Consider the following 14,264-nt stretch of genomic DNA (forward strand, 5'->3'; position numbering starts at 1 on the left):
CTTCCCCTGCACGGAGGCCCTGGGGCTCATGAAGGGAGTCCTGGCTCTCAGGGCTGAAGGGCCTGCAGCCCTCCAGCTGCCTGCCCAAAATTATAGATTCACAGGAAGCTGTTAAAAAAAACCAACAGAGAGCTTGCATGCACCCTTCACCCAGTTTCCCCCAATGGTGTCATCTTGCATAACCATAGCGTAGTAATACCACAGCCAGAAATCTCGTTCAGATTTCCCCAGTTTACGTGTGCTTGTTTCTGTGCGTGTGTGTAGATGTGTGCAACCTTATCACATGTGTACGTTTGTGTAACCACTATCACAATCAAGACGCAGAGCTGTCCCTCTACAGCCAAACCCACACCTCCATCCCTAACCCTGGGCGCCACCGATCTGTTCTCTGGTGATTCATCCAGGTTGGTGTGTATGGCTGTGTTCCTTTCTGTTGCTGCCTGGTACTCCATGGTATTCTAGTCTCTGTTTCTACGAGTTTGGCATTTTTAGCTTCCACATATAAGGGATATCATACAGTATTTATCTTTCTCTGACTTATTTCACTTAGCATAACACCCTCGAGGTCCATCCACGTTGTTGCAAATGGCGGGATGTCTTTCCTTCTCATGGCTGAATGATATTTTCTTATATATGTAAACGTCACAGTTTCTTTATCTGTGTATTATAAGTACTGAAGGACATTTCGATTGTTTCCATATCTTGGCTATAGTGAATAATGCTGCAGTGAACAGGAGTGCAGATATCTCTTTGAGGTGGTGATTTCATTTCCTTAAAATATGTAACCTAGATTGCTGGATCATATGGTAGTTCTATTTATAATTTTTTAAGGGACCTCCATGCTGTTTCCATAGTAGCTGCACCCATTTACACTCCCACCAACCATGTACAAGTGTTTCCTTTTCTGCACATCCTGGCCAACTCTTGTTATCTCTTGTCTTTTTGATAGTAGCCATTCTTGCAGGTGTGATGATTTCCCTGATGATTAGTGATGTTGTACAAGTATTTTTCATGTACCTGTTGGCCATTTGTACATCTCCTTTGGAAAAAATGTCTGTTCAGTTCCTCTGCCCATCTTTAAATCAGATTTCTGGGGTCTGTTTGTGGGTTTTTGTTTTTCCTATTGAGTTGTATGAGTTCTTTACATATTCTGGATATTAACCTTTTATCAGACACACAATTCGCAAATATTTTCTCCCATTCTGTATGTTGCCTTTTCATTTTGTTGATTGTTTCGTTTGATGTGCAGAAACTTTTCAGTTTGATGAAGTCCCACTTGTTTTTTACTTGTTTGTTTTGGGGGTTTTTTGTTTGCTTTTGGCTTTCTTTGCATTTGCTTTTAGTGTCAAATCCAAAAGAATCATTGCCAAGACTGATGTCAAGGAGCTACCACCTATATTTTCTTCTAGGTGTTTCACAGTTCCTGGCCTTTTTTCAAATCTTTAAGCCATTTTGAGTTGATTTCTGCATGTGGTGTGAGATAGGGGTCCAGTTTCATTCTTTTGCCTGTGGCTGTCCAGTTTTCCCAACACCCATTTGTTGCAGAGACTGTCCTTTCCGCATTGTATATTCTTGGCTCCTTTGTCGTAAACCAGTTGACCATATATGTGAGGGGTTTATTTCTGTTCTGTTCCATTGATCTGTGTGTCTGTTTTTGTGCCAATACCACACTATTTTGATTACTATAGCTTTGTGATTTGGTTTGAAATCAGGGAGTATGATGCCTCCAGCTTTGTTTTTCTTTCTTAAGGTCCCGGATCTTTTATGGCTACTCAGGATCTCTTATGGCTCCATACAAATATTTTAGGATGGTTTTTGCTACCTCTGTGAAAAATACCATTGGGGTTTTTTTGGTTTTTTTGTTTTTTTGCGGTACGCGGGCCTCTCACTGCTGTGGCCTCTCCCATTGCGGAGCACAGGCTCCGGACGCGCAGGCTCAGCGGCCATGGCTCACGGGCCCAGCCACTCTGTGGCATGCGGGATCCTCCCGGACCGGGGCACGAACCCGTTTTCCCCTGCATCGGCAGGCGGACTCTCAACCACTGCGCCACCAGGGAAGCCCTCATTGGTATTTTGATAGCGATTGCACTGAATCTGTAGGTCACTTTGGACGTTTTAACAATATTAATTCTGCTAATCCATGAGCATGGAATACCTTTCCATTTTTTTGTGTCTTCTTCAATTTCTTTCAGCATCTTACAGTTTTCAGCGTACAAACCTTTCACCTCCTTGGGTTAAGTTTTTTCCTAGGTATTTTATTCTTTTTTATGCTACTGTAAATGGGCTTGTTTTCGTAATTCCTTTTTCTGATAGTTCATGGTTAGTGTACAGAAACACAGCCGGTTTTATGTATGGATCTTGTTTGCTGCGACTTTACTGAATTTGTTTCTGCAGCTTTTCTTTTCATCCTTCCCACAGGTGTTTTATGCAGAGCAAAAGCTTTAGTTGTTGTTTTTTTAAATAAGTATGTATTTATATTTTGGCTGTGCTGGGTCTTAGTTGCGGCACATGGGATCTTTTAGTTGAAGCATGCAGACTTCTCAGTTGCAGCATGTGAACTCTTAGTTGCGGCATGCATGGGGGATCTAGGTCCCCGACCAGGGATTGAACCTGGGCCCCCTGCCTTGGGGGTGTGGAGTCTTACCCACTGGACCACCAGGGAAGTCCCAAAGCTTTAGTTTTGATGAGCTCTATTTTATCAAGTTCCCATTTAAGGGATTACGCTTTTGACGTTAAGTCTAAAAACTCTTCACCTTGCCCTAGGTTCTGAAGATATCCTCCTACTTTTTTCCTAGAAGTCTGATAGTTTTACATTTAAATCTGTGATCTATTTTGAGTTAATTTTTTTGTGTAAGGTATGAAATTTAGATTGAAGTTGACTTGTTGGCCTATGGATGTCCCCAGAAGGGTTTTACAGCGAAAGATATAGCCCCAGAGAATAAATACCCAGGATCACATCGTAAGGGATTGGGAGAACTGGACTCAGAGCCAGGTCTGTGTGCTCCCTCCTGTGATATCAGCATCTGAACTGGCTCCCAGGGATAAGCCAGGCTTGCTTGGGAGTGGGGAGCACCTTGATTACCCCTCGGGGTGGTGTGTCCAATGACCAGCTTGGAAGAGGGTCATTTAGTCAGTCAACAAACACAGGTAGAACCTGCCACCCATTGGCTTGTGCTGGCGCTGTTGGAGTCCGGGCTTCTCCATGGGGCTCATGGTCACAGTCTATCGAGAGGCAGGAAGGACACAAGTCACAGAGTTATTGGTGCCGTGGAGGGTGTTTCCTCAAAGCCTGTAGAGCCCAGACATCCGCAACGAGCTGGGAGGAATCAGTATGAGCTCCCTGGGTTTGAGAAGGGTGTTCCAGGGAGAGGGTACAGAGGCCCAGAGTTGAGGGTGAAATTTTGGCAGTGGTCCAGGTGGCCAAGTGGGCAGAGGCTGTAGTGCACAGTTAGAGTCCCCTGATCCCTCCTGCAGGGGATGGAGGCCACAGGAGGCTGTGAGCAGGGAGGATAGTGGGCAGAGTCACGGTTTTAGGGGAGGTGGGTTAGAGGGGGGAGGTGGTGCAGCTCCCCTGGTCCCCAAGCCCAGTGGCTGGACTTGGCATTGGCCGCAGGGAGGGAGGACGTGGGGGGCAAGGAGAGAGGCAGCCCTCAGGCTTCTGGCATGGGCCCCGGCTGGGTAGGGGTGCTGATGTCAAGGTGGAGCCCAGCGGGGAGCTCCCAGGCCCATGGAATCCGGTACTCAGGCAAGGCCAGGCCCCTGGCCTGGGGCTGCTCACTCCTGAGTTGGCACAAATGGGGGACTTTGTGTAGGTGGCAGCACCTCTGCTGCTGTCACAAAGGAGAGGGGGTTCTTACTTGCTGCTTAGGCAGGCAAGCCCGAGGCGCCCGGAGGCAAGGCCCCGTCCTGGCAGCCTGGAATGGGCTGAAACCGGCCGAATAAACCAGGCAGAATCTCCTGACTTGGCCTTTCTGAGCCATCATGTGGCCGTGACACATCACCCGTCCCTCCCAGGAGGGCTGGGTCCTCCCGGTGCCAGAGCCAGCCAGTCCAAGCCCAGAACCTGTCACGAGGGACCTGTCACCTGCCCCCACCTGAACCCCAGTGGCTCCAGAGTCCCACCGTGGGACCCCAGGCTCTGTCCCGGGTCTGACTACGTGTCCTAGGAAAGCTATGCCCTTTCTGCTCCTGAGTTCTCTCATATGCATAGCTGTGGGTGGGAGGTGGTAGGGTAGGGCAGCTGGATCAAACAGTGCCTGAACTCCTCCATAGCTCTTTGTGGGGTCCTTTCTCCCTTTCCTCCTCTCCTTCTGTGCCTTTCCCCTTGTTCCCAACCATTCACTTGTTTACTCTTTCATTCATTTACAACTGTTCACAGAGCATCTCCTTTGGGCCCAGCCCTGGACAGGGAGATACCTGGGAGAGGAGATGATTCAAAGCCAGTGTCCACCCTTGCGGAGCTCCCAGTCTGGTGGAGGGCGTAAAATATGCAAACAAACAATTGTGATTCAACCCTGGGCTTTAAGAGCCCTTGGGAGGAAGCTACTCTGCCTTAGCGGGTGGGGACGAACTGTGGAAGGCTTCGGAGAGCAAGCCCTTCGCAGCAGGCCATGAAGAGGGAGGTGAGCGAGGGTAGGGACAGAGCAGCAGGAGGAGACTGCGTCTGCAAAGGCACAGAGGCATCAGCATGCTGGGCGTGTGTGAAGAGCTGCAAGCAGGTCGGGGTGGCCAGTGCGCGGTGCTGGGATGACAGGACCTGGGACCAGTTGTCCAGGGCCTCGAATGTCATGGCGGGGAGGGGGTTCCTGAGAAGTAAGTGATGTGAGCAAAGCGGTGACTTTGGAAGGATGGAGAGGATGGAAGGGAGGCCGTGAGGAGCTGGTGCCCACCTTGTGGCAGGAGGGAGGACAGTGGGACACACTGAGCCGGAGGTGCCAGGGGTGGGGGCCTGGCGGGGCAGATGCCCTGGAAGCCTGGCGCTCGGGGACGCGGGTCATGGGGGAGGGGATGATGCCGCTCCAGCCCCTCTGGCCCTGGGGAGGGGGCCTGAGACCCTCGACGGTGGGTTGGGCATCTAAGGAGCGGCGTTAACCCAGGAGTGCCCGGTCCGCGCAGGGGCTCCAAGTCACGGAAACATCAATGCCCACGCGTGGGAACGTTACCCCCCAAACAGACCCCTGTGGCCGCGCGGCTGAGCGGCGGCCGCTGTTTCTGAACTTTCCCTGTAATCGCATCTCTGTGTCTCCGTGTTTGCTTGCTCTGCGCATTCCTCTGCGGGCCCTGCTGAGAACCCAGGGGGCAGGGGCCAAAGGTGTTTAAGGAGTGCTTCCCAGAGGAACAACAGCACGTGGGTCGACCCTGTCTGTTACTTCCGCCCGCTCTCGGGGGGCCAGGCCCCCCTCCGGCAGGCCCTGAATAGGGTCAGGCTCCAGCGGCTGGTGGGGAGTCTGGGATTTCGGATCCGGGCCAGGTCTGGGCCATCCACTCAATCCTTGTTCACTCAGAGGGCGAGCAGTGGGCGCTGCCCCCGCCACGGGGGAGGGTCTGCAGCAGAACCACCTCCCGTGCCGACAGCCCCAGTTGTCCAGGGGAGGTGAAGTGCTGAAAACGAGCGATGGGGGGGAGGGGGTCATGGGGGAGGGGGGTTATTTCAGATGGAGGCAATGACTTCTGAGCCGCCCCTGGGAAGCCCTGAGAGAGCAGCACCCAGCACAAAGGCTCGGGTGGGAGGAGGCTGGGGTGCAGGGAGAGGGGCAGGGAGGGAGACCGGCCCGGGGAGCTGGGAGTCTGGAGGGTCTTGTGCGGAGCTCTGGGCTCCCTTCTTGTTTGAGGGGGTCAGCCCGGGTGGGGGGCCTCCACCTGCCCCTCTGGAGGTGGGGGGAAGGAGACCGGACGCCTCACCTGGGCGGGGCTGCCCTGCAGGGGAGCCGGCCTGGTGTGGGCCAGGGAGCTGGGGTCATGGGATGGGCAGCAGGCCGGAGGAGAGGGTGTCAAGGGCCAGAGGAGTCTCTGAGGCCGGCCCCCACCTCGTCACCCAGGCTGGGAAACTGAGGCCCAGGGCCGAGCAGCCGCTGGTGGCAGATGGTGACAGAGCGGGTGCGGCCAGGCTCCTGTCCTCAGCCCGGGGCTCGCCCACCCCAGGGAGGGCGGGCGAGGGGCGGGCGGGGGACACTAGGCATCCCTCTCGCGCAGATGACGTGGGCTGTGTGGTGCCCTCTGAGTGCCTGCGGGCCTGCGGGGCCGAGATCGGCTGCTCCAACATCGCCTACCCCAAGCTGGTCATGGAGCTGATGCCCACAGGTGAGGCTCCAGCTGGGTCCGGGGAGGAGCCCTGGGGGCGGTGGAGCCCACTCTGGATCCAGCGTGACTCTGTGTGACATCCAGGTGGGATGAGCATAGCGTGAGGAAAGTAGCAATAATAGAAGACGCACAGGGCACCCACCGCGCGCCAGGTGCCACGCCCGGGGCCTCACACGCGGCTAACTCACGTGCTCTTCTCAGGAGCCCTGGGCGCTGTGATCTTCATTCCCACTTTAATTTCTTCTTTTTGTCACACTGCACGGCATGTGGCGTCTTAGCTCCCCGGCCAAGGATCAGACCCGCGCGTGCCTCCTGCAGTGGAAGCGTGGAGTTTTAACCACTGGACCACCGGGGAAGTCCCTCATCATCCCCACTTTAGAGATGGGGACACTGAGACCCAGGGTGCCCTGGCCAAGGTCACGTGGCAAGTGAGCTGCAAAGCTGGGTTCTGAACTCAGGCGGTCTGCCCCCAAGGCTCATCCTCTTAGCCAGTGCTGGCTCGTCCCTCCAGAAAGGCTGCCACTGTCTCCTCTTTCAGGCCTGCTGGGTGTTAGGCCCTTTCACAAACTGCTTCTTTTTTTTTTTTTTTTTGTGGTACGCGGGCCTCTCAACTGTTGTGGCCTCTCCCGTTGCAGAGCACAGGCTCCAACACGCAGGCTCAGTGGCCGTGGCTCACGGGCCCAGCTGCTCCGCGGCACATGGGATCTTCCCGGACCGGGGCACAAACCCGTGTCCCCTGCATCGGCAGGTGGACTCTCAACCACTGCGCCACCAGGGAAGCCCACAAACTGCTTCTTATGTAAGGTTATGAGGCAGAGTTCTTAGCTGCGTTTTACAAATGGGGAAACTGAGGCACAGAGAGAGGAAAGTGACTTGTCCCGGGCCACCCCTCAGCATGGTTGCTGGGATTAAACGCAGCCGCACAGGGAAACTGACCGGCACGGGGCTTGGCCGCACTGTGGCTTCCCACCCCGATGCCTCGTCTGCCCCTTCTGTTCTGGGGGCTCGCTGACACCCAGCCGTGTGAGCCATAACCCCTCTCCAGGCGTTGAGCTCCCTGTGTGAGAAATGGGAGGAGAATAAGCCCCAAGTTAATCCACCTCCCTGAGCAAGGGAAGGAGGTTGGAGACATGTCTGCAGGAAAACCATGATTTAACTCACTTTCCTCTGGGCCCCATCTCAGTCAGCCTAAGTGAACAGAGAGGGCCTTGGGATGCCTGGAAGTCACACAGCAGGTCAGACGCAGAACCAGGGCCAGGCAAGCAATGGCACCTGCAAGTCTGAGCCCTCAGGGGAGGTGGCTTATCCTGGGGTGGGGGAAAGGGGTGCGGAGGACAGAGAATCTGCAGAGGTGGAGGAGGTGCTTAGACACTTGAAGAAAAAGCACAGGAAGCCTTGGAGACAGACTCGAACTGAAGCCCAGAGAGGGGAGGCGACCAGCCTGAAGCCACACATCACTGAGTCCTCTGCACACTCAGCCCCTCTCAAGCCCACGACCCCCGTCAGGCTTTGCACAGCAGGGCCTCTCCCACCTCGGTGGGGGCCCCTTATTCGTTTTCAGCCCATGACTGAGGCGGCTTTTGTCTCCTCTTTGGGCAACCACATCTCCTCTCTCACAGAGCCAACAAGACAGTGTGGCCACACACAGGAAGTAGCAGGAAACCCCAGGCCCTGGGTCCCTGGGCCCTGCCCAGGGCGGGGCCTCCAGGCTGAGGGTCCCGTCCAGGCTGTCCTCACTCCCCCGCCCCACCCCTAAGTTCTGCCGCTGGCCTGCTGTGCATCCCTGGGCAACTCTCTTCCCCTCTCTGAGTTTCCACCTCCTCACCGTCCAATGAAGTCTGGGTGTGAAAGTGCTCTGTCAGCTGGAAGCTCTGTAGAAGCGAGAGGCTGAGAACAGATCCCCGTTGCCAGCAGCCCGCAGGCTCAGGCAGCAGACGCGGGAGCCCCGCCGTTGTCCCCAGCCTCCCACGTCAGGGTCTCTCTCCCACCACCTCCAACCCCCCCACCTCCTCCCTCCTGGGCCTCTACTTGCAGGGACTTGGAGGGGCGTCAGACGGCGGGGCCTGGGCAGGAGGGCTCCCGGGGGCGGGGGCGCGCCCCGGGCAGGGTCACAGCGGCCCCTGTCCCCCCAGGCCTGCGGGGGCTGATGATCGCTGTGATGATGGCCGCTCTCATGTCATCGCTGACCTCCATCTTCAATAGCAGCAGCACGCTCTTCACCATGGACATCTGGAAGTGGCTGCGGCCCCGCGCCAGGGAGCGGGAGCTGCTGCTGGTGGGACGGTATGGGGGAGGGGCTGAGAGGAGGGATTCCCTGGCCACACCACCAACCCATGAGGCCCCAGCAGAGTTGGGCTTTGAGGGATGAGTAGGAGTTTGCCAGTTGGAGAAAGGATGACACCAGGAAGGAGAGGAGAGAAGAGACCAGAACATTCTACCCCTCCCACCTTCCACATCGCTCTCCTGGCCACCCCTTCACGGCCACAACCCCCATCTTGGAGGCATCTCTTACCCCAAGCGGAATCTCTGAGGGAATCTGCCAGGGAGAGCCCCCTTCCCTAACCACGCAGAGATCTGCCTTCCCCAGGTCTGAGCCCCTAGCCCCCATGACCGTTCCCAGCTGCCCCAGAGAGGGCCAGAGCCAGCACTCAGGTGTAGCCACACCCACACCATAGCGGTCCCTCTGGCCCCTGTGCCCCTGGCCCCACTGAGCTTCTGCCCACTTCCTCCGAGCCCCACTTGTCCCCTCCTTATTACCTTGATGACTCACCTGATCTTTCTAGACTCTGCTCAAGTGCCCCTCCTCCAGGCAGCCCTCCCTGATACCTGAGACCAAGGAATGAGCCCCCTCCCCTCAAAGCCTCCCACAGGAACTATAGCCTCGCTCCCATAGCACATGTAGGCCTTGTCGGTCCCATTGGTGTCCCGATGCCCCTCCACATGGGGGGAGGGGGGTTGTGCCTGGCACAGCCCTCCATCCCCAAGCTTGGCCGAGTATCCGGGAGTCCTTTAGGGGTGAAACTCAGTGATGGATGAAGAGGAGTCGATGCCCTCTCAGGAGTCCCACCCTGCCTGTCTCCCTCCAAGCCATGCAGCCCCCACTGTGCCGGTCGAGGGGGACCCGGCCCTCTGGTGCTGGGCTTGGCAGCAGTGCCCCCTCCAGCCGGGAGCCTGTGGCGCCCATCCTCAGGGTGGGGTCTCCTGGAGCTCCAGGCAGTCAGCCCGTGATGCAAAGCTGCCGGCCTCTGTCGGGACACGCCGGCTGGCAGGTGTGAGCTCAGGTGCAGCTCAGACCTCGTCCAGAACAGGGAGCCTCTCCCTCGGCTCCCCGGCGGCTTCTGTGTTAGCACCTGGACCACCCCTCCCAGCCCCTGCTGGACCAGCTCCTCCCTGAGCCCCTCCAGCCCCGGCTTCCCGGGAACTGGGGCCCGGACGTCCTCCTGCCGCCCAGGGTGTGCCTCGGCCCCCTGGCCTGGACACTGGTAGCCTCAGTCCCCCCTTGGCGGCTCCACGTCCCCTGCCTGCTACTTCCCAGCCTCCCGCTCCCACCTGAAGCCAGAGTCCTGAGCCGGTCTTCCCTCTATGCCAGCTCAGCCCCCCACAGGGCACCCTTGACCCTCCTTCTCACCCATCCACCCAGGTAAGCCCGCCCCGGGCCCTGCCAGCCTGCCTGTGGGCACCCGGCTGTGTGATGTGGGCTGGGCTGCTCACCTTCTCTGGGACCCAGTTATCTCAGCTGCCAGGTCGGTGGGGTGGAAAGGGCCCAGTGCTGGATGTGCGGCCAGGGCTTAGCCCTACCACGCCTCCGTCTTGAAGCACCAGGGCAGCCCCCAGCACCTCCAGCCTGCTCCCTGCCCAACAGCGCTGTTCAGGCTATGTTTCCAGCCGTGTGGGCTCTGGATCCTTGGAGCTCAGTCCAAGGAGAGATGGGACTCCCAGAGCGCAGGGCAGCAGAGGGCACCCTGAGCCTGGGATGCGGCCATCACGGGGATGCTGGGGAACCCCCACCCAGGTCTCCTCAGGTTTGGGGGGCCAGAGGAGCTGTCATAAGCCTGGGGCCGTGACCACCTCATGCCTGGGGCCCTGATCTTTGCCAGCCCCCAGCCCCACTCCCCAGTCCTCCCCTGCAGCTCCTTCTGTCCACCCTTCTCTGTTATTCAATCCACTACTGCTGGCCCTCCCTGGGACCCTGCATCAAACTGGGCAACATAGGGGACCCAGAGAGGTCTCAGAACCCCCCCAGCCCTTGAGGGGCTCCCCTGCGACCATGGCTGCGGCCCAGGGGCAATGGAGGGGGCCAGTCGTCCTGACGGCAGAGTGGGGGGGGCAGGGTGTCAGGAAGACTTCCTGGAGGAGGAGCGTCTTGAGCTGGGCCTCGGTGGACAAGGGGGTTTTGCTGGGGAAGGAGTTGAGAAGGGCATTCCAGGCAGAAGGAACAGCCTCTGGGTTTGGGGTCCCTCTGACAGCCTGGTGGTGGCTGAGTCATCAGACCAAACCCAAGAGGGCAGTAAGAGGGCCAGGGCCCCAGTCTAGGCCGGGCTGGAGAGGACCAGCCCCACAAGAGATGCTGAGTCTGGTGTTGGACGCGGGGCCTGTTGGAGGAGGGCAGGGTGGAGCCTGCCGGTGCCTCTGAAGCGGGCAGCGCTGGCTGCCTGCCAGGCGGAGGGTTAATTAGCCCTAATCAAGGGGTGCCTCCTTCCTCCACCCTCTCCTTCTGGCGTGGAAGGGAAGGGAAGGACAGGAGGCAGGAGGGCCCGCCCCAGCCGCACACACGGCCTCTGTCATTCCTATCGTGCTGTCCGGGGTTCCAGGGGGTCTCACGCATCACCCACCTCTGAGGGTAAGGGGCGTCCAGCTGACCCAGGACACAGCCGAGGGGCTCTCAGCCAGGGAGAGGCATACGGACACCTCGCCCCAGCTCTGTCCCCTTAGCCAGGTTCCACACCCCTTCAAAGCTGCAGGGTCGCCTCCTCCTGGAAGCCTTCCTGGTTGGATGCTTCCTCTGGGCTCCTTCAGCACAGCCCTTAGCACAGGAGAACAGGCTCATCTGTTTTCTTTGCTCCACTCTGGGTGCTGGGCAGGGACCAGGCCTGCTCGGCACCAAGTCTGGGTCCCTAAGCCACGCCCTGCTCTCCGGTGGGCTCCTCGTGAATGCCTCGTGGAGGAACGAGTGAAGGGTGTCCCTGCTGCGGGCGCGGGGGGGGGGCACGCCCAGCGGGAGACAGGCAGGAGCTGAGAGGAGGATTCCACGCAGGGTGGGCCGGGGAAGGGGCTTCGCAGCTGAGACCTCTGGGCTCCAAACCTTGCACTCCGGCTGGAGGTCGCCCAGTAGTGGCTGTAGGGGGTGGGGGGGTGCCAACCAGAGGCCACGGCCCCTTCAAAGGCCCACCAGGGTTAGAGGAACGCTGGGAGGCCAGTCTGGCCTGAATGTGAGGGCAGGGGGCCATTCGTGCAGTCAAGGATGCGCATTGAGTACCTACTGTGCGCCGGGAGACGCAGCAGTGAAGCAGCAGGATGAGGCTGCTGCCGCCGCGAGTGGGAGATGGGCAGCAAGCACAGAGAGGTTGGGACGGTGCCTTGAAGGCGGGCAGGAGAACCGGGGGGCCACGGGGGCCACTGTGAGACCCCAGGGATGAGCGTGAGAACACAGGCTGAGTCAGGGGCGGTTCCTGCCGGCAGCAGGGAGCCATGGAAGGGTCTGGAGAGGGCAAGATCGGCCAGGTCCCTGGAGGAGTGGACAGGGGCCAGGGAGGAGGCTGGAGCTGCGCAGCAGGGGACAGATGGAGAGCAAGCCTTAGGGACCGGTGGGAGGCGAGGCAGGGCTGAGGAGCGGTCTCGAGGGACGGCCTGCTGCTGCCGCCCGCAGGCTGGTCACTGTGGTGCTCATCGGCGTGAGTGTGGCCTGGATCCCGGTCCTGCAGGGCTCCAACAGTGGGCAGCTCTTCATCTACATGCAGTCGGTGACCAGCTCCCTGGCCCCCCCGGTGACCGCGGTCTTCGTCTTGGGCATCTTCTGGCGGCGGGCCAACGAGCAGGTGGGGTGGGGCTGGGCGCACATCTCCCCCTGCCGCCTGTGTGCCTGGGTCGGGGGGAAGCCTGGCCTTCCTCCCGAGGCCCCAGCTGCCCTGCCTCCTCCCCCCAGGGGGCCTTCTGGGGCCTGATGGCGGGGCTGGCGGTGGGTGCCACCAGGCTGGTGCTGGAGTTCCTGCACCCGGCCCCGCCCTGCGGCCGCCCCGAGGACCGGCCTGCCGTCCTGCACAGCATCCACTACCTGCACTTCGCCGTGGCGCTCTTTGTGCTCAGCGGGGCCGTGGTGGTGGCTGGGAGCCTGCTGACGCCAGCCCCCCAGGGCATCCAGGTGAGCCTGGCCTGACCCCTGACCCTCTCCGTCTCAGGAATTTTCTAGCTCTTGACCCGTAACCCCATCCGGCCCTGGTTCCTGGCCCTTTTTGAACTTGGCTGCCCTCTCGCCATCACTGACCCCTGATCCCGTCTGGGCCCACCCCCGTCCCGCCACCCTCGCCCTCACCCTCACCCTTCCCTGCAGATCGAGAACCTTACCTGGTGGACCCTGGCTCAGGACCTGCCCTCAGGAGCCAAAACAGGTGTGTGTGTGACCCTAAGGCGCTCCCTCTCACTCCCACCCACGGCGGGGCTGGAGGCAAGGGCCCCGGGTGGGAGCCTGTGGCCCTCATCTGTCCCCGCCTCCCACCCCCTCCAGGTGACCCCCGAGCATCCCAGAAACATGCTTTCTGGGCCCGCGTCTGTGGCTTCAACGCCATCCTCCTCGTGTGTGTCAACGTCTTCTTCTACGCCTACTTCGCCTGACACCGTCCCCGGACGCCCCCCTTCCCCACCAAGGACACGGAGGCCCAGAGGAGGGTGGCGCCCCTCGTGGCCACAGGGCAGGTCAGTGCCCAGGGGCTGGCTGAGCCCGCAAAGCAGGAGCTCTGAAAAATTAGGAAGGAACTGGGAAAAAAGAATGTGTGGTGCTTCAAAAACAGTAGTCGTGATTGGAAAGAAGACGAGATTTCTGATGAGCATTCTTCTACTCTTCCACTGTTTTTATTTTGAGTTCACGGGCCCAGGTCGTGAGCAGCGAATCTGCCAGAGCTCAGGGCTCCAGGGTCTCGGGCCAGCGCTGGGCAGAGGGAGCCCCTCTCCGCCCCTCCCTGGGCTCCGGCCCCATCCCACCTGCTGCCCTCTCCCTGCTCACCGCCCCTCCACCACCGGCCTGGCATTCAGAGCCCTTTCCGAGCTCCCTCGGTCTGCCTGCACCCCGAGGGCCCCAGGCTCCCCTGCTTGGGACCGCGCTGATGGCCCCTTCCCCGTGGACACCCTGCCCTTCCTCAAGCCGGGGCTCCACCGAGGCTGCCCGCCCCGTTCTGGGTGCCGCTGGCCCTCAGAGCCCAGCTCTGGCCACAACTCCCCACCTGGGCTGTAGTCCCCCACGCTTCCCGAGGCCCCGGTCTGGGTAGAACCTGGGCCTGCACAAGTAAGAGCAGGTGCAGCTATGTCTCCCAGGTGGCCACGTCCAGGGCCGGCCCCTCAGAGCTTGTCCGTCCCGCGGGGCCAGCGGAGGAGCAGCAGCCTCCGTTTCTTTCACCCTTGCCCACCCTTCCTCAGGGCTCTAGCCCCCCCCGAAGTGTCTGTGGTGGGCAGGGGCGTTGGATCCCAGGTGGAGCCCAAAGTCTCCGAGTCTGTCCAGCAAGTCCAGGCACAGGTGTGCGGGGCCCTGGCCGCCTCCCCAGTAGCCGGCCTGTGGGGCTTTTGGATGGACGGGATGGCAGGCCCAGCGGGTGCTCACCCACCCAGCCCGTGGTTCCTTGGCTTGAGCCCCCAGCGGGTGGAACCCAGGAGTCCTCAGCCCTCCCTGGAGGTGGTGCCATTGGTGTTTGGAGTGGGCGGGCCCTGCCGGCCACCCTGTGACATCACACAGCTGATGGCCAATGGGAAGAGGCCGG

The 14,264-nt window shown here is 59.5% G+C and overlaps 1 protein-coding gene across 3 annotated transcripts in view; it reads left to right on the top strand.

Moving 5' to 3' along the window:
• Nucleotides 1-13,340, top strand: part of SLC5A10 (solute carrier family 5 member 10) — a 56,254-nt gene extending 42,914 nt beyond the window's left edge. For all 3 annotated transcript variants that reach the window (XM_067715234.1, XM_067715235.1, XM_067715236.1), the window contains 6 exons: nucleotides 6,193-6,300; nucleotides 8,433-8,583; nucleotides 12,167-12,335; nucleotides 12,443-12,658; nucleotides 12,848-12,905; nucleotides 13,022-13,340. In XM_067715234.1, coding sequence (XP_067571335.1) covers nucleotides 6,193-6,300; nucleotides 8,433-8,583; nucleotides 12,167-12,335; nucleotides 12,443-12,658; nucleotides 12,848-12,905; nucleotides 13,022-13,128 — 809 coding nt within the window. In that variant the 3' untranslated portion in view covers nucleotides 13,129-13,340. The remainder of the gene's footprint in view (nucleotides 1-6,192; nucleotides 6,301-8,432; nucleotides 8,584-12,166; nucleotides 12,336-12,442; nucleotides 12,659-12,847; nucleotides 12,906-13,021) is intronic.
• Nucleotides 13,341-14,264: the final 924 nt, after the last annotated feature.

The sequence above is a fragment of the Pseudorca crassidens genome, chromosome 19 (genome assembly GCF_039906515.1).
Source record: "Pseudorca crassidens isolate mPseCra1 chromosome 19, mPseCra1.hap1, whole genome shotgun sequence".
In the NCBI taxonomy this organism is placed as follows: Eukaryota; Metazoa; Chordata; class Mammalia; order Artiodactyla; family Delphinidae; genus Pseudorca; species Pseudorca crassidens.